At 40.5% G+C, this 20,395-nt stretch overlaps 3 protein-coding genes and 2 long non-coding RNA genes across 8 annotated transcripts in view; 1 reads left to right on the forward strand and 4 right to left on the reverse strand.

The window, feature by feature from the left end:
- Positions 1 to 20,395, reverse strand: part of LOC145448396 (uncharacterized) — a 445,163-nt gene that overhangs the window by 418,208 nt on the left and 6,560 nt on the right. The gene's annotated exons all lie outside the window — the stretch shown is intronic.
- Positions 1 to 20,395, forward strand: part of LOC145448941 (uncharacterized) — a 507,956-nt gene that overhangs the window by 110,699 nt on the left and 376,862 nt on the right. The gene's annotated exons all lie outside the window — the stretch shown is intronic.
- Positions 1 to 20,395, reverse strand: part of LOC145444558 (uncharacterized) — a 199,573-nt gene that overhangs the window by 48,541 nt on the left and 130,637 nt on the right. The window lies entirely within an intron of this gene.
- LOC145441874 (uncharacterized) overlaps positions 1 to 20,395 on the reverse strand; it is a 140,182-nt gene that overhangs the window by 39,335 nt on the left and 80,452 nt on the right. The gene's annotated exons all lie outside the window — the stretch shown is intronic.
- On the reverse strand, positions 1,171 to 19,393 carry LOC145445398 (uncharacterized). Its single transcript, XM_080323618.1, has 2 exons — positions 18,034 to 19,393; positions 1,171 to 8,266 (listed from the first exon to the last, which is right to left on the reverse strand). The coding sequence occupies exons 1-2, from the start codon at positions 18,102 to 18,104 to the stop codon at positions 8,026 to 8,028; spliced, it is 312 nt and encodes a 103-aa protein (XP_080179744.1). The 5' UTR covers positions 18,105 to 19,393; the 3' UTR covers positions 1,171 to 8,025.

The following is a 20,395-nucleotide window of genomic DNA, read 5'->3' on the forward strand; positions in this document are numbered from 1 at the left end:
TCAGCCTAATGACATATAACACTCACTCTACTTTGAGAAATATGTCTTTCTTACGATAGATGTGCCTTGTCTTGATTTGGCATTCTATGTCTTCGCCTAAATAAAGATATTCATTACGCGTTTACGGTTGCAATTTGCAACTATGGCGCTGTTGCTGTGAATGATGTAATTCCAATTTGTCATCACTCATTGGTTTCTCGCTGAATTGTAATCGGTAATTATCACTCAGTATACTTTCTGCTGACGAAATGAGTACATTTTATACAATGGATCGCTTGAGAAATTGAAGACACTAGAATGGCGATCACATTGTATGACTGTTATAGGCGATGCAGTAGGATTTATTGCGGCAATTTATCCGCAACTTTATAGAACCTGCGCCATACACAAAAACGATTCTGGCTTTGACTTTGACTAGTTACAGATATACGATACAATCTATATTGGCCACATATAATAGTCCTAATAATACTCTTAAGTCAAATTCACGGTGACGGAGTCAACTACAATACGCCGCACCCGCATACAGTAGCCCCTATAGTTACAACTCTTGAGCCGGCCCGTGAACGTATTTTCTGCTTCTAATCTTGCCCGTGGGGAAAATCATTGCCCACCCCCGCAGTAGCGTGTTCCGCACTAGTGACTTTGTTGTGATACGTGATCAGGAGAGCTTACGAGGCATATTTCCAATGACGTGATTCCACATTATGGTGAATTAAATTCCTCTGCGCGTTGCTGCGCATCGCATTTTCCCTACTGTCTACCAGATTGCAGGAACAGAACTATTATGTGCCGATAATTTTGACAACTGAGTATAGATTTATATCGAAAGTTTCGGCCATCCAGCAACGGCAATTTTGGGCCAAGGTTTTGCGGCCGCTGATGCTTTTACATCGCCTTTATCCGCGGTATGTTGGCCAAAACTTTACGTCTTCCTGTGCCCGGGCGCAGAAGGGGTTGGCTCGAAATGAAAGAGTGTCATAGGCCCGAATCTGCTTGCTCTACGCCCTACACTAGATCAACCCATAGGTCATAGACTATGTTTTTCAGAAGAAAAAAAACACTCGGACAAATGTTACCATAAATTCAAGCCAAAGGTCGGCACATTCTCATGATCAAGCCATATTTACTAATCCATAGTACTCAACACAGTGACCTTGGATATATAAACCTATCGCAGGATTTTTTGCAATAAATTCAACAAATATTACATACATATTACCAGATCGCTTTTGACACCGTGTCGACCCAAAAATATACCCTTTGCGATTGCGACCCATACTTTAATGATCCTTGAAGAAGTGAAACTTTTCGTTAGAGTAACTTGCGAATGTGATTTTGTAATGATGTTATTTACTATTATCCCCGTGCCTCGCGCTCGAACTGTTAATTACGAAAATGTGATAATTGATCAGCGAAAGAAATCAGAAAGTTAATTTGACGTCATTGTCCAGCCTGTCGCCGGCTCAGACGGGCTGATACACTATATTTCTGCCACTGTACCAGCTTTCGAACCAGACATTTTGTTACATAATACTTATAGTTCACAAATATTAATTCATTACGTTTGTGAGCGACAAATTTTTTGTCGAAGCCACGATTAGTGGTGCGGCGTAAGTCAAACAGGTTTCTACAATTGCGTGTACAACTGCAAAAGTTAGTGAGACACTGCATTTGAATTTCCTATTAGGTTCATTAGAATTATTCAACGTGAGTAAAATTACCAATTATTTACGATTTTAATTGGCACTGCAAATGTTTGTCTTTCACAAATGGCTGGTTAATTTCGCGTATGGTGCGTCAGCTTTATACAACCACTGGCAGCTTCAAAAACATTATATTACGACACATTACGCCAATAACGCTGGGCTCATAAATAGGCTACCTTACCTCAAAACTACCGCAAATTGATGATGCATCAAAAATTCGAATTTCATATAATCGGAATATATGTGATAAATGGCTATCTCTCCTTATATTCTCCACTACTCGTCACAGCGCCCGAAAATAAATATCGCAAATTATCACAAATTTCTCCTGGAGACCTGAAGAATAATTGCGAAATAAGTCATTCGTGACATTTATTATGTTCCCATTCGGGCTGACATTTAATTGCCGCGAATTGCGAAGTCCGTAAATTCAACCTATAACTACAAGCAACCTGCTTCAACGGCGTCTTCACCACTGTATTGTTCGTATTTACATTGCGCCGACCAAGTAATAGCGTTCTTGGACAATAATTTTACGCCTCATGCGTTTGAATAGATATCGGTTACGTTGCTACGATCTCTGTAAAATATTGGAACGCGGTAGCTGTCACAATCCAGAAAAGTAGTCTAGCGTGCAAACCATTCGCTTATATTGAGAATAACCACCGTTGTATTTACTTGGTATATCCCTGTAAGATATATTGCACGGGTTCTTCGAGAATCAAGCCGCTGGTAACTGGTAAGTCGTTACACCCATTGGTATTAGCGTTTCGACAAACTAGTTCAATTATAACCCGACGCGAAATTTTAGTCACACTGTTAAAATTTTCTATCTCTCTGAATTTATGAGAGCCATAGCATAACGCAATCTTGATCTCGTCTCAATCTGAATTGAGCGTGCGCTATAGTATACTATGAAATGGACAAGAATTAGAAGTTATTGATCCATTTACATCTTATTTCCCACTCACCAAAAAAGGAATTCGTGAATTCCTATCATTTTCAGCTTATTCTGTCAAAGCCAGGGGTTCGTAGTCATGATGCGGGCTCTGCCGTGCATTCGCGTTGTTTCGTCGTTGCTTAGCAACGTAAGAAGGCAATGAACGACTGTCAAGAAATAATGGTCTATTTATTCGTTTTCCATTTCTGAACAAGGTTACTGTTTATAAGGCCCTTCAAAAATACTTTTTTCAAATGCCACTATAATAGATTGCCTGAACAACGCAGCACACCATATGTGGTTTAATATCAATTCGAGCGAAATCGAAGTCGTTTTGAAAAAAAAGGTAGGCTATTTGTATTGGCAATTACTTTACTTTTTAGGATTACGGAGTAGACTGTAGCATATAGTGTTATTGTTTCTGCGCAATTTCGATCTTGTTTACGATGTTCCATTCTCCGAATGATTATCAGATGACGTTAGCCAAGATCTGCTATAAGTTCACAGGCGTTGTGGAGGTGAGTCACTGTGAACGACTGATTTCCGTCCTCACGCCCTTAATCCCCAGTTTACACATGATCATTCATTCTACCTTATACAAACACTCTCGATTTTTCGAAATATGTATCACGGTAACTGAATATACTTTGAAAATTTGCAGCCATCCGTAGTGTCATAAGCAGTGTTGGGATCAAGTCACTACCTTCGAGTCACGAGTCATTTCGAGTCATTGCCCATTTTGACTCGAGTCAAGTCAAGTCAATCGATTTTCAAAGGTGACTCGAGTCAAGTCAAGTCACTCGATTTTTGGAGGTGACTCGAGTCAAGTCGAGTCAAGTCAAGTCAAGTCACGAGTCAAGTCACAATTCAAGTCAAGTTGCCTTTTCGAAGTATAGGGCACGATAACGTCATTGCATTTTGGTAGCTGTCTGAAATACAGATTGAGTGGTGATTGATTTCGAGCCGATGAACGAATATGGAGGTAAATATACAAGCAAGAAGGCGCTGTATCGCTCGCATATACGTAGAACAGCTAAACCATAGTTTATAGTTACCAGGCAAAATAGAGAATAGATACGAATTGATAGGATGCAATACATGACCCATTTACAAATCGATGATATGATACAATTCGAGCCTGCACCAATGGTTCAGGACTATATAAACTATATTAGAGTTCAATTTTAATAAAACAAGAGGTTTGGTTAAGGTAAAAACAGAGATTAATTACTTTACTATACTAGTTTAGGACAACGTAAGCAGTATGCTTCGATCACTTCGTTTGCGGTCAATTTATTTGTGAGGGAACAATGGAGGCTCCGTAAAACGCACGATCATTAAATGATTGGTAGCTCCCACGGTTACACCAGTGTTTCGCGAACAATCCGAACAAGATTTAGAGATTTTTGTCGACACCGATTACTTGATGACTTGAAATTGACTCGTGAATTTTGCTCTGAGTCACGAGTCAATCCATATTTCTGATACGCCGAGTCAAGTCAAGTCAAGTCATTTTAGCAAAGTGACTCGAGTCAAGTCGAGTCATTCGAAAAAGGTGACTCGAGTCTGACTCGAGTCATCCCAACACTGGTCATAAGCAATTTTATATTTTAATAATGGTTGTATGGTCACTGTCCAATGTCCATAGATGTTGCTGAAGAAGCAAATTTTTCGGGATTTTTTCTGCCTCCTCGACTAGAATCATTCTGCTCAGCCGTCCAACTACGCCTTGACTGTTCACCCGGAGCAGCGATATTCTATTGTGAAATATTTCCAGTAGCCGGGGAGTTAGTTTATTCACTATACTTGCGATTCCAATTAGTACCAAACTAGCACAACACATTTGTGTCCACAAAGGCATACAACACCATGCGTAATGCGTATACATGTGCATTCCTTTCTCTGCCCACTTTTCTTGTTTTGAAAGAGGTTATCTACCGAGGCTACTTTGATATCGATTGAAGCTGTTCTACTTTCAGTTACCTTTCCTACAACACACTAAAATACATCGGTAAACTGCAAACTGTGTTTATTCAAACATATGAAGACAGGAGGCTGTGTAGCTATAGGGTTGCCATCGACATGAACCTAAAGATAAGGACAGTCGAAAAGTTAGATGGCATGAAAAAGCGTTTGTATACATAATTTGTATTCATACGAGCCGGTGCATATCACATTCCATACTTTTCGCCAGAAATAATCTACTTCAGGAACTCCTTGTCATTAGAAAGTGCTTCATGGTTCTCACTACAGCGCAGGTCTAGGTTTACATTTACTTAGGGCCGAAACAGAACATCGTAACCCCCCCCCCAAAAAAAAACGTCGCTTATAGTCTTGGTCCTGGCCGAAAAAAAGTTATTTGCGATGTTGGAATCGGGAAATAATGCTTTGAGCAATTGCGAGGTGCAATCGTCGGCAAGGAATGGTTGCTGGGAATGCTGGTGTCAGACAGTATGGAATGGTGGTTCTCAACCTGGGGGCGCGCCCCCTTGAGGGCGTGAAAGCATCTGAAGGAGGCGCGAAGAAGCGGTCAACAGAAAAAAATCACGGTCTGCGCGATTTACCTACAATTCACGCATGTTTCTCTATATAATATTGACCTATTTTCACATTTTTTAATTCTCTCATAAACAGTCATAACCTTACATGCCATCCAACAATCTGTTGGGGTTGCTATCGTCCCGATTGGATTTTGTGATATGACGATAAGGGGGCGATAAATTTTTCACTATCAAAAAGGGGGCCTCTGAAAAAAGGTTGTGAACCACTGCTCTACAGCACCTGCCTTATAGTCTGTGGTTGTTCGTGCTGATCGACTTGTGGAAAAATTATTCATTGACTGGCTCAAATTAATCATTAAGACACACTATTTGTTATGAATGTGAGTTGAAATAGCGGTCTTTCCTATGGTCTCCGGGTTAATGTCACAATTGCAGATATTGCAATGAGCGAAACACTCACCCTTCAAGCTTCGTTAGATACCTTTGAATTATTTCTCATAATCGTCACGAAAAACTTTTTTACGCCTGCTCATTAACTAATCAGATTTAGCCTTATTAGTGGCTAAAACTATATGCGCAAGTGCAACATATAATTTAGATAAATCTATCAATGTTTTATATAGCTTTACTACTGTCTAACCAATGTGTCGACTGCACAGCATGCGCCTTTTTTCACTACGCAATAAAAGCGGCCTTCTTCACAGCTTGAGCTTATTCTGCTGTAGACCGAACAGCAGAAACCTGGTAGCCTGCTGATGTTTACTGCTAAAATGTCGTCCGCTGCGGTAGCTTGGTACAGACGAAACTGCTATACCACCACTCATTGCCCTAACTATCTCACCACTAAGAAGTTAAATCTTGTGGTGCGTACGTCACGAGAGTTCCTTTCATTTATGATGTCATAAAATCTCGACGCAAAAGCATAACTTTAGAATTTTATGCAACACAGATACCACAGGAAAACCACCGTAGTTCTGTAGTGGTTGAAAATAATACAAAGGACGCGGGTCGAAAATAAGGACATTTCTTAGAGATAAGGACAGTTGAGTTTTCTAAGATGTGGCCCTTCAAAATAAGGACAAATCCTAGAAATAAGGACGGTATGGCAACCCTGTATATAACACAACTTAACTTAAGATAGATCCAAATCTCGTGACAGCACAACCAGTTTGATACGAAACCAAATGTGGCTAGCAAGATACGACAGCGTTGTAACGAAACGATTCGAGTCAAGATTTTTAGTGACTAGACGTGACTAATGTCATATTCTAAAATACCGGTATGCAAAATTACTAAAGTCGATATGAGACCATTTGTGTATTGACTCGAGTCACTGCGCACGAATCGACAAAGTCATAAAACCCAAGACTCGGACGGGCAAGACAACTTCGAATAATAGTAAGTTACCACATAATGCGAGGCATTAAAAATCAACCAAACAGAGTTGCAATTCGTGATTTGATTGAGCTCGAAAATGAACAGGTAACACAATGACTTGGACTCAGACCCGAGTCTCAACACTGTGACTATGAACTGAAACCTTTGAACCCTGACTATGTCTCGAACTAGAGTCGGTGCTGAATTGAGAATATTTCAACTTGACCAGAGTCAAAAGCTAATAAAGTAGAGTTGACTTATGACTCGCGACCTTCTGCTGTGGTTTTACAACCCTAGGATATGGTCAAAATGGTCATCTTTGAGCTTGAGACTCGAGTGACAAAATTATTAAATAGGCCTCTAACAAAAACTACCGCCTCGCTGATTTCGAAAATTAAAATTATAATCTGGTCTGGGCACTGCAATTCCCTCAAAATAACCCTAACATTTGGTGGCGAGATAGCGCAGTGGTATAATCCGCGGCTGCAAAACCAATGGGTTGTGGGTTCGAGTCCGACTTCAGAATTCCCATACCTAAGTGTTGGAGGTTGATCTAGACTCCTCCTCGCCACCTCATTCGCGTAAGCCGTAAGCGGTGTCTTACAAAAATCCTAGAAGTGGGCCGTGGTATAAGTCGGCAGTTACCGAATAAAAATGTAATGTAAATGACCATAGTAGTCGACAAACACCATGAACACAACAAAACAAACAAACAAACCCCAACATTTGTAAAAATCGACTTGGTTTAGCAGCAACAAAAGTACCAAACAATGTCCTATTGCGGCGTTCAAACTGTTCGCACCAAGTCACGAGGTTCCAGGTCTCAAGTCGATCTTACAAGTCGAGTCATCTTCACTTATTCACCGTGTCAAGTCCAACTCCCAGTCGTGTTGCGGGGGGTAGTGTTCATTGTGTCCATAGTTCAGTTTCGAGTTCAGGTAGCCTACGTTGAATCCAATTTTTTACAATTATGCTTGGGTGATATCGAATGCCTGGTATTCATAATATGCTGATTTTCATCAGTTATAACAAGTTTTGGCACTAATTTTATGTATGAGTACTGATAGACGAAATACTTATAATATGGAACTTTACTATTTTCCGAAGTTGGGATGAAATGCCGTCATGGCTGCTAGAGTTTTGACTCAAAAATACCAACTAGAAAACCAATCGCACTCGAAACCATTTTCCCCAGTTACATTTTTCAAAGTCCAACTTACTACTGGCAAGGAGCCGCCAAACACTCTGCCCTGCCAGTAGCGTCTTCCTTTGGTTTTCTGCCCTCTTGCCGAAGGTTGTCTATTCTTGCTTGCTTTTTGCTCTCAATAGTTTTGTGTGACTTTCCGTTGATCGGACTCGGGGTTGAGTTTTCGGGTACGTCGCACTCGTTCCTCAATCTTCACCTTGTCTCCCGATCGGATATTCGGTTTCACATAATTCGGCAACGGATGTATTTTTAACGCATGCTTTCGTACCAACGTTGCCTTGAAACGCAAGTCTAGTCGCATCTGAGCAATATGTAGATCCAATGTGTTTTCCCGTTCTGAAATCCAAAGTTTTGTACCGTTCTGTCTCTTTTCCTGTGAGCGACGGAATCTCCCGATGACTTTCTCTTGAAACTTTGTCGTTTTGGGTTCGATTTTGTAACGGCATCATTCAACGAGTCAGTTTTTTTTTTTTTGTAGCTTCTGCTTTGTGAGAAATTTCGCTTAACGCTCTTCTTTGAATTCGAAAGTTTCCTTGAAAGGTAGGAATCGGTTTAATTTCCCGGCAAAATAGCACGCCCCTTGTATCACAGTAACTTGGTATATTTTCTGAAATAGCACTACTTATTGAGCTAGGCACAATGTACAGAGGACTCGCATCTGAAATCAGTATTAACTTTACCGATTTTAGTCAAGTAGAGAAATGATTCGTCTCCTTGCCAATAGGGCTGTGCAGAATCGACTACGTGAGTGATTTGATATTGAATCACACATTAGGTTTCGAGCCCGGTGGAGTATTTGAGTATCACCCATTATGGCAAAATAACAGTATTTGAGATGTAAAAGTTCATATATATATGTATAGCCTACTTTTTACGCTCCTACAAAGAATATTATATCTGTACTTTGATAGTTGATCCACAATGCCTATCTCATCGCACTTTGTGACAATACTGTGGGTGGATCATGGTTTTAGAATTATGTTGATCCCTATACCATTCGTAGCTTTGTACTACATGTTCCGCAGGCTCCGATACGGCCAGTCGAGGTTTCAATGCTTCCACGGTTGCCAGTGAACCCGGCCCTCGGTAAACCCGGCCCTCGGTGAACCCGGCCCTCGATGAACTCGGTCCCTCTGTGAATTCCGCCTTCGGGAAATTTTAAAATTAAGTGTATTAAGAAGTATTAATATGAATTATTAAACAACTAGTAATGTTATAACAACTGATTTGTCGATCTTGTAAGGAGGTCAGGGCATGCGTAGATCACGCAGTCACGGCGTGATCAGATCACGTGATCACGATTGCGTGGTCGGCTCAGTATTGAATTGACTGCGCGAGGGGCGGACGTGCGAAGTTCGAGATCCTCGTATCTGTTTATGACATCGCATTGGGTCTTATCGCATTGTACATTGTGTGTGACTTATTCAGATGAAAAATATATATCGACGATTGTTATTGCTCACATATCAACCAAGCGCGGTCTGCTCGTTATTGCAACTGTAGGTTGAGGTGGGGTGTTAGGGTTGGGTAGGGTATAGGGGGAAGGGAGACATCAGGGTTCGGGGAGTGGGACATTAGGGTTGGGGGAGGGGGGATATTAGGGTTGGTGGAGGTGGGATATTAGGGTTGCCGGAGGTGGGATATTAGGGTTGCCGGAGGTGGGATATTATGGTTGGGGGAGGCGGGATATTAGGGTTTGTGGAGGTGGGATATTAGGGTTGCCGGAGGTGGGATATTAGGGATGGGGAGGGGGAATATTAGGATTGCCGGAGGTGGGATATTAGGGTTGGGGGAGGTGGGATATTAGGGTTACCGGAGGTGGGATATTAGGGTTGGTGGAGGTGGGATATTAGGGTTGCCGGAGGTGGGATATTAGGGTTACCGGAGGTGGGATATTAGGGTTACCGGAGGTGGGATATTAGGGTTGCCGGAGGTGGGATATTAGGGTTGGGGGAGGTGGGATATTCGGGTTACCGGAGGTGGGATATTGATATGTGAGCGTCCCGTTATCTCCCCCGCTTACTCAATCCGTGAATACAAAATTTCCCGAGGGCCGGGTTCACCGAGGGCCGGGTTCACCAAGGGCCGGGTTCACTGGGCCGGGTTCACCGAGGGCCGGGTTCACTGGTAATCGCTTCCACACTAGAAAATATCGTCGAAACTATAATTCTCGTTATTTAAATACCGTACATTACATTGGCAAGAAGCGTATATTATCAGCACTCCAAAAATTTGACGACTCGACTCGAATCATTAGATATATTATTCGAAGGAGATTAGAGTATTCGTATCATTGTGCCTAGCCCTACTAACCACTATGTGTTGACCTAACATTATTGTTTCGATCATATTGCCACTGTGGAAGCCTTGGAACTGCATTGGTCATTTAGCAGCATACGAAAGCTGTTATACAAAACTACGTTAGTTGAAAGGAAACATCAAAAACCCGCAGCATCTGCAATTAAATAGGCATGGTCGAAAAAAAAACATATTATTTTTAATATGACGTAGAGCCGGCATCATATTATTTGTAGTTGCATGAAAGGTAGGCCTACATATTCGCACTTTCCACATTTTCGTGCCACTATGATGTCATAAGTAGCGATACTTGACTCAACGCCTAATATTCGATTCATGTTCAAATCACTCAGAAACTCGATTTTCACAACCCTACCAATGAATACTGCAAGGAGATTGTCAGTGCTCATCAACTCCCAAAAAACATCATGTTTCAATAATAAATGGCAGTATCTCACTCGAAATCTATTCGGGTGGCCAACCATTAAGAGCGTATTCTTTCACATACCATTTCAGGCTATATTATTATTGGCTGGTATGCAGACTTGTACAATCTACCAATCTAATTCGTTGACAGTCCACTAACAACTGATTTTTTGATTAGTTATTGTTGTGGATTTTGAAAAGTGAGTAGATTTAGTTACAGCAGGGCATTAAATTTGCTAGTTGCCAACAACTCGGAAACTCGCGTCATAGCTTGACGTGAATCATGATACGACCGTTTTATTGCATGATGTTCTGGCACGGAGTCATTGTGTTAACACTCGAGTCCGGGTTTAAGTCATAGTGTTTATTGTTCAGCGTCGAGTTCAAGTCAGGTTCAACTCACTTCTGTAGAACTGTTGGGTGATATTGAAGGCATATAAACAAGACGATACTCAATTTTATCACTCTAAATACTGTATGCTTATTCAAACAGATAAAAGACAGTTCCCGGGCCAATTTTTCAGTTATCATTATGCTACTGACATAAGAGATTTGATTACGTCATATATAATGTGTAGAGTCATGTGAATTGGTCGAGTCATGAGCAATGACTCCAATGTAGGTCAAGTCGATACAAAAATTGACTCGAGCAGAATTAAGGCATTCTTCATTTATAAGAAAATTACTCATGTCAAGTTCAGTCAACGAAAAATTGTGACATTACATTCCTGGTCAAACCTGAAAAGACATTTTTGCCGTACCCTTTCGAGACATCTGAGAGTATGATAGAGTCCAGTCCACACCAAGGCCGCAGTACTTAGAAGATAATAAATGAAATAATCATGTTATTGGTTTTTTCACTTCGCCTGGCGGTAACTTCAATACAACCACATAAAACACACTTAATATCAGAATGGCACAGGCAACTTTTTCATTAGATTGAACTTTCCGATATTAACTTTCAATTTGCACGTAATTGCCGTAAATACATGGTAGTCACACACATGGTTAGAAGCAGACTTGCATAAATCGCCAAGCCGGTTGACCGTCAATTAACTACGGGTTATCCTGTAGTTCTAGATGAGGATTTCAAACATTGAGTGGTGCTAATTTTGCATTTTAAAGATAATGCAGTTGTGAAAACAACCAGAAAAGAGGTGCTATCGTTATGTGTTTTGTTGTGTAATGTTCTTGCAGCCCTCGTTAGGTCAGAATCATAGTTACTAACAGTGGCATGGGCAAGCGTTGGTTTTGTGGGTACAAATGCCTCTCTTTTTAAGCTCGAAGCCCCTTCTTTACGAAATGCCAATTCTATCCCAAATATTTCTCAGCTCATTTGCAATTAAGTAGCAGACATGGGGTGATTACTTCATGAATGTAATCGATTGCGATTACGATTACTACCGAATGACGCGATTATGATTACGATCACGATTACTGCAAAATCAGGAGGTAGTCGATTACGATTACGATTACACTGGAAAAGTAATCACGATTACTCACGATTACATTTATTTTACATCTTAGAAGCTATGCTGGAAGACGATATATGGATTTTGCAGAAAAAGCCTAAGGAGATAACAAACACCCTTTAAAAAAGATGCGTTATTTGCTTGTTACGTCATAATGTACCTATTGCCCATTTTTATAGAGGTCAATTTATCGCGCCCAACGATTTGGATTCTTGCTCGGGCCATAACTGCCACACCCAAAATTTTCCAATAGGGTGGAGAGCGAGCTCGAAGGGGACTCCAAAAGTATTTCGTGAATCAACATAGTTATAGAGTATTTTCGAGAGATCTAATAAACTTGAAAATCCTCTCTAGATCAGTGATTCCCAACCACGGCTCCCAGCTTGCCTACTTGCAGCTCCCATTGACGTTGGAAAATCCAACAAAAATATTAAAATATCAATCTATAACAAACAAAGAAATTGATACTCAAAAATTACACTTTCTTGGCTTGGAAACTGGAGTTTATAATTAAGGGTGGAGACCAATTCCTTTGCTGTCGAGTTACGATTCTCTACTCAGCAACGATTTCGTTACTCAGATCACGTCAGAAAGTATGCTCATTGCTCACACTCAAGTTTAAGTTTGCTTATGATCAGAGTTAATTAAGAGCAAGTGGTGTTACAACCAGGGCTGTGGAGTCGGTAAATTTTACCACCGACTCCGGCTCCGACTCCGACTCCACACATTTTCAATATACCGACTCCGACACCGACTCCGACTCCTAAGTCTTTAAACGTACCGACTCTGACTCCGACTCCGACTCCCGACTCCGACTCCAGCATTATTACCAATTTACTTCGAAAATTATATGCCACATTGTCGGTTGAATGACTATCATACAACCATTAAACATATGCAAATTGCAAACATATGATTAACGGTGGCATGCTAAATTGTTTCATTGTGGTACAGCTCGACTTATCTACTATGCAATTAACATGAAAGAAAGATTTGCTAAATATCCTTCCTTTTGTAAGTTTTTTTAACATGGACCCTTTAATATCCTGAAATGTATGGAGCATTCAAATATGGCAGATATCCAATCCTGTATAATAAAAATCTAGATAAAAAATTCAAGTGTAGCTCTTGTGTATGAGTAACCAACTAATAGAGAGATTGAACCCACTAATTTTGTCATTGCACACTATACTGATTACCAGCATACACACTCTTACTACTAATGCAGATTGGTCATAAATGGAATTTAGTTAAGTATTCAAAGACCATAGCCTATGTGTAGTCTACATGCACTTGGGGGACATTGGGACTTGCAGTCTTTCTTAATCATTTGTTCGACTCAAACAGCTGAGCTACACTACAAATATTTTTAATTTTGTGAAATGGGAAGCATCGTTTGGTCAAATTTACATCATTTTTACAATTTTACAAAACCAGCCGATGCATTTGCTCTGTCACAGTATCATGGTATAATTTCAAAAATTGCATCAATTTTGACTGCATCGCAAAAACGCATATTGCTATTTTCTTCCCCTGTGCAACTGAGTTGTAATTTGCAAGTAATGTGTAATTTTAACTATATCAGGGGTGGGCAACTTTTTCGGCCAAAGGGACACATGAGATTTACGAACCATTGCGCGGGCAACTGGAATGTTGATAGCCTTTTTTTAGGAACGAACCGAATTAGGTAACATTGCAACAAGACTTATATTAATACGCTCTGAAATTGATAACAATATATCATGCAACTGTGCAGTGCGCAATTAGGCCCTCGTCGCGCGAAGTGCGAAATTTTTTGCAAGATAATGACTGAATTATATCAATATGTTGCTAACATACATTGGGGGTCGCATCTGTATACCACTGGGCTCATTTGGCAAGGAGAGGATTATTCGACGTTTGGACATAGCAAAATCGACGGTATCAGTGAACATGCCTTTATCATTTTGTGCAAATGTTTTGTCGACGATCTCGCTGCGAGTGCACAAGCGAAGCCGCATGTTGAATGACAGTATCTCATAATTGCGAATATAGTTGGACTCAATTCTGTGAATAATATGTATTTATAATTTTCAGAAGGGGGCTCAAATAATGAATGCAAAAAATCTAGTGACAATGAATCATGCGAAGTACCGAGAAAAATTTCGAATCGAATAAATCTGCTATGAAATGTTCTACTTCATGATGATAAACGAAGATCTGGGATAAATGTGGCTGGCCCCTGGATACGTCAATGCGTCCGAACTGTTGTTTTAGTCATCATCAAATTTCGCGGTCATGGTAATAAAATTTTGGTTGGCCTTGCAATTGTACCTGATGTCATAAATAATTTCGAGAATTACCTCGCAGGCCATACCTAACATTTTCGTGTGCCAAATTTGACCTGCGTGCCCCGGGCTGGACGCACTTAATCTTTAAGGTTATTAATAACAGTGGTTGGTGGTACATAAAAATTCTATTGAAAATTCTTTGAAAGCAAATGTTTTCATGATAGAGAAGTTGGAGTCGGAGTCGAAGTCAGGGTCATTCTCACAAACTCCGACTCCGACTTCAGTCAGTATTTTCCCCACGACTCCGACTCGAGCTATTATAGTTTTCACGACTCCGACTCCGACTCCATCAAGCAAAATCACCCCTGACTCCGACTCCACCGACTCCGACTTCGAATCCACAGCCCTGGTTACAACACGTTTTACATCGCTATCAGACCACCAAGCCAATGGATCTTTGACTTGATTGTAAAGTTCAACGGCCGCATTGACGGATTGAATGCTTTTTTGCCCATGATGAAATTGTTTTTAAGTCCTATTGTAGTTAAAGTGGCCACTGACCGTAGTAGTTTACAACTTGATTTGCTAGACATGCAGTCATGATATAAGACAATTTGTTTGTGCGTCTCACGATAGTTTTTCTTTTAGTCTGCTACGTTTAAGCCAGTGCTCTTCAACCTTTTTCGGAGTGGTACACCCTTTTAACGTTTGCTCAAATCTCGTACACCCCTGTTCATTAGGGGTCTTCAAAAATGACTTTTTTTCTCAAATCGTACTGGCTACTTGATAAAATTGTTAGGTTACCTAATTTAAGCCTACACACCAAATTTGGTGCGATTCCAACCAGTAGCCGCATTGCTACGGGAAAAATAAATAAAGAAAAATTTGAAAATATGGTAAGCCTAGTGTACGTTATGTGAGACCGCTTTTCCCGCCTAGACGCGCGAATAATTTCAGTAATTCAAGAATGTAATCGGGCAATATGATCGGGAATTACATATATATTGCTATCAATTTCGATCCTCTCTCTGCTCACGTAATCAGATTCACCGGTAGAGCTGAGCGAAGTCTGTTTTAAAATTGTAGGACATCTCAATAATAATTAGACATCTTCGGGCGTATACCCGTTGGCAGGAACGAAACAGCACTTCGTCAGCCCCGCCCCCCCCCACAAAAACTTGGGTTTTTGGTTCTCATAGGGTGATAAACCCACCCCTCATCACAGTGTTCGCTTTTGCCGAGAAATTTGCTGCACTGTTTAGTGTGCCAGCTCGAAGCGCGAAAATTTTCGATAATTCATGATACAATCGGCCAATAAGATTGCATTGCATATATATTGCTATCAATATCTTGTCCTCTCTGCTCATGTTATCAGATTTACCGGAAACTGTAGGGCCCATAAATAATAATTAAACATTTTCGGGTGGGCGGACCCGTTGGTATGACTTCGTTACATTATTTTATTTCGTGACCTCCTGTCTGCTATATCAAAAATATAGAATTGCTCTAACGTACTAAACTAAAAGACGCACACGATCTCAAATTGGTATTTCTTCACTGGGATATATATTTTTCTTGCTGGATGGTATTTGTCTTCTGAGGTTCAGATTGCCAAGACAGGAACATATGGCGCCAGTCATTTAGGCGCCTATGGACAATCAAACCTATTATTTGGTATATATAACGAAGTTTTCGGTCTGCGTAAGGGCAGTCCGTTTCGGCCAAGCTTTTCGCGCTGCCGATCGTTCTGGCACACTTCTTGGAGTCGCATGTAATAAGTACTAAATCATTATATATCTTGGTGCGTGGTGGCGTGTTAATGGCCAACGCCGATATGTCCATTTCTATAAATGTTGCGTGTTTTTTCTTGGTGGAAGAGTACCAAATAATGAACATAATTGGCAACTTTAAATCGCGCGCAGCGCGAAAAATTTTGGAAAAAATTGCATAAATTTTCAAAAAATACGCCATAATTTATGTTAATTCACGAAATAATTTCGGGCCCCCTTCGAGCTCAGCCCCCCAATTGGGGGGTTTGGGGTGTGGCAGTTACGGTGCTGCATGCTCATTAACCTGTGCGTCAACCTGTCCTGACCCATAAACCTGCCTTTGTAATAGCTAGCCATCGGCTCATTGTAATTCGGATCTGGTACACCCCTGTACACCCCATCCGAGTGGTACACCCTTTGCAAATTCTGGTACACCCTAGGGTGTACGACCACCCCGGTTGAAGAGCACTGGTTTAAGCCACTACAATACAATATCTGTTGATTATATAACAAATCGGAGGTCACGAATTAACAACATACACTAAAGTAGGTAATTGTGTGGTGAGATAGCGCAGTGGTATAATCCATGGCTTCAACAGCAATGGTTCCTACCGAAGTGTTGGAGGTTTATCTAGGCTCCTCCTCCTCCTCACAGCCTCATCCGCGTAAGCGGTGTCTTAAAAAAAGCCTAGAAATGGACCGTGCTACAAGTTGGCAGATACGGAATCAGAAATGTAGAAAATCGGCCTGGTGTAAATGACCGCTGTGGTCGACAAACACCATGAATACCTCAAACAAGCTCTACAGGTAGATCTGACCATCGGGGGCTGAGAGAGGATTAAAAACTTGCAGTAATATAATGCAATTACTAAAATTATTGACGAAATTAAGTCTTTAACTTGAGATTGCCATCCTACGGGGCCAAAGACCAAAGTTTGGAGTGGGGGACGAATTGCTGCTTTGGTCCTGATTCCAGCTGCATCCCACGCTAACATTATGTTTAAGCATATGGCCATGGCAGTAGGTCCCAATGTTGAGTAAATGATTGTGAAATAACGATTTGCGCCCGTTTTAAGTAGAGTCATATGAGAATAAGAAGAAGCGAACATAAAATTCTGCCTTCAACTTTATCAATTTAATACTGCAAGCTGCAGTTACGAGAACCGGCAAAAAACGGCTCGGTTATGATATATATATCACCAGCTGTGATTTCCCTGCTTCGTTGTTGAAACCCCAATCTTTTATATGACGAGAACAAAATATCAAATCATCGCCCGGTGTCCATACGTACTAGATAGGCCTACTGCTCGCCCAGCAACAACGGTCGAACTGCGTTTAACTAAGCATAACCAAACATCAACACATAAGTTACTATTTTAAACTACGCAGAGCGGGGATAAATTATACTGCTGCAAGGTAGTGGCGTGTGGAACGGGTTGGATAACCTGGTATAAAACACGGAAGGTGTTCTTACAATCACACTGATGCATGACGCACGTAGTACGTACATCTAACATCTATTTACTGTGGATACTTCTTTCGCAATGACGCGCAAAGCTAACTGCGGCTTCTGACGTAACAATGAGCAGTGGCGTTTGAAAATCAGACACTTGTGCTATCACGATCCTGGTATAATATCTCTTCCTTGTTCACAAATGTTCAGTTTATGTCATAGTCCTCGTACAAATAAAAAGTAATCGTTCTTTCACAGAGAAATCGATTAAATACTGGAAGTAGTCGATTACGATTACGATTACTTCGGATTTTTTTTCGAATGTAATCGATTGCGATTACGATTACTTGAAAATGCTGTAATCGTCGTAATCGATTACGATTACTAATCGCGATTACCCCATGTCTGTTCAGTAGTTCATATTATTTACAGATACAAGTTTTTAGTAGGTTTGTCCAGACATTTAAACATCGTTGGTTGTAGATCTAGTTATAGCTGAGAGTTTTGTAAGATCAGTACAGATGTAGCAGATGTAGTTTGTGCAAGTCCGGTTGCAGCGCAGAATAGTGGAATGAATTAACTATAGACGCGGCAACATACATTATCCTCACCATTCAGCGCATTGAAATTTTTTTTCCATTTTAATAGGTCTTGAATTGGATGAAGCACATCTGTTGGACATTCCAATGGCGGAGTTGATGAAGATCTGAATACAGGGTGTCAAAAACGTGACAGCAACGTATGCAAATTCACGAAGACGTGGACGAGTTGTACAATGTGCATGCACCTTATCACTAGGCCTACACCACTAATAGTCAGGTAATATAGAGACATTACAGTGAATATAGTGAACTGGGATATATCTATCCCTTGATGGCGTGATACTAGTTGAAGAGCCATGAAAGGCCCATGTTTAAACAACAAAGATAAGACTACATTGTCCTTTATAACATCTGTACTTATCGTGGACCAGATTTTGTAAAACTATTTTAGACCCGACCCCTTTATTTATAGTGAAAAATTTCGCGCCCTCTTATCGTGATATCACAAAATATCGAAGAGGGCAATGATAACGCAAGCAATCTCAACGAATAGTTTGATTTCATTGAAGGTTACGAGAGAATTCACAAATATGAAATACGGGACAGAGTAATAACCACAGATTGTACGTAAATCGCAAGGAACGCGAACCATTTTCAGTTAACAGTTTCGATTCGGGTCCAGTAATAGAGTGCCACTCAAAGTTAAAATATGTACTGTTTATGCTACTACAATGAATATAATGCCTGCTTTCCATCTCATAAAAGATACTTTGGTACTTTTTCGACCATACCGATTATATTCCACCTGTTAATTATGTTGTAGGATAATCATGATTTCCGAAATGGGCTACGTCCAGTCACCTTCGTAGCTGTGTAATAGCCTATATGTTTCGTATGCTAAGATACAGCCAATCAAGGATTCAACAGTACAAATTAGAATTTAAATTTTAATTCTTGTTGATAAATTAACTTTCAGTGTCAAGGAGCGTATAATTTCAGTACTGTTTCATTGTGCCCAGCCCTATTTATTAGTCATCACGTGTCGTAAATAGGAGTGTGCAGACGTGATCAAATTATATTTTTAGTCATCATGATACCAATATTTGTCGTTAGGGGTGGACGCAATGACCGAACAAGATTTAGGGGCCCACACACTAGATCAGTGGCTCCCAACCTTTTTCGACTCATCGCCCCCTTTTCAAACTCCACACCGTTCATCGCCCCCAAATATTGGGAACCGAAAAATGGGCATACAGACTGAAATCACCGGCGAGATGACTAAGAATAAAGGTCAACTTTACGGCTCGACCTCGAAATTACACTTTCCCAGCTAGATTTTGGTGAGTTGACTAACAAAAAAGGTGATTTCTCCGACTTGATTCCGAAAGGACCGTTACAGCACTTCGTCAGAACCCCCCAATACGTTGGTCTTGCCCCCCATATCCATAGGGCAATAAAGAAAACTTCTGCACCCCTCAGACCACCCCCTCCCCGATACCTCTTTACCGCTACTTCTCAGTGCAAATTGTTAGACGGCTTATTTCGCGCAAATGTCCATCATTCATGGTGAATATGAAAATGTGTAGTTTGTAAATACAAGAGTCATATATATATATATATATGAAGAAGTCTTGGGAATGTGTTATGAGCTAGAGAATCATAGATTGTTTTCACGCAGCTATGCACTGCATCATAATTACTGATTCGAACAAGGAGAGAGGAAATCCTTCGAATAATTCGAGTTTTTCGTTGTCTTGACCCAAGTCGTTTACTTGGAAAAGGGAAATGGCAAATGACTCAACTCAACTGGAGATACTTCGTGTATTGACTCGACTTGTGCTCGAGTAGTCAAGGCGCATGATTCGACAAACTCCTATGACTCGAAAAATTCTATATGACTTGAATCAAGTGTCGCGTAACAGGTTGTGGAACTGTTTGAGACTCGTGTCTAGTCATGAATCGAGTTATTACAAGTCTCAATTTGCTTCTGTTTAAATTTCATTATCAGCTAACAGAGAAGTTGATTCTTACAATTTTGAAAAATTACTGGCAAATTAGTACCAGAAGGCTAAGCAAAAGCCCGCGGCAGCACATTGTCTCAATATGCTTAATAATACTACTGACACCAGTACTGTTCAGAAATACTGAATTTAAATATTACTTCAAGTCGTTGATGACAAGTCTTGTAAATCGCTTGTAATTGCCTAAAATGAACAGCATTACTGCTACTTCAATCGCCAGACAGTGTAAGGCTAGAGCCAGGTTTGCAATGACTCCATCCGAGTCGGACTCGAGTCAATATCTTAATATTGGATATCGACTCGATTTGAGTCACTTTGTCTCTTGACTCGAAGCGAGCCATTTTTTTAATTTCAAGATAATGACTGTAAGACATTTAAAAATTTGCAAACCTACCGTTTAGTGAATTTAT

Source organism: Botryllus schlosseri, chromosome 1 (assembly GCF_051294905.1).
Source record: "Botryllus schlosseri isolate E-star chromosome 1, Bs_hap1, whole genome shotgun sequence".
NCBI lineage: Eukaryota > Metazoa > Chordata > Ascidiacea > Stolidobranchia > Styelidae > Botryllus > Botryllus schlosseri.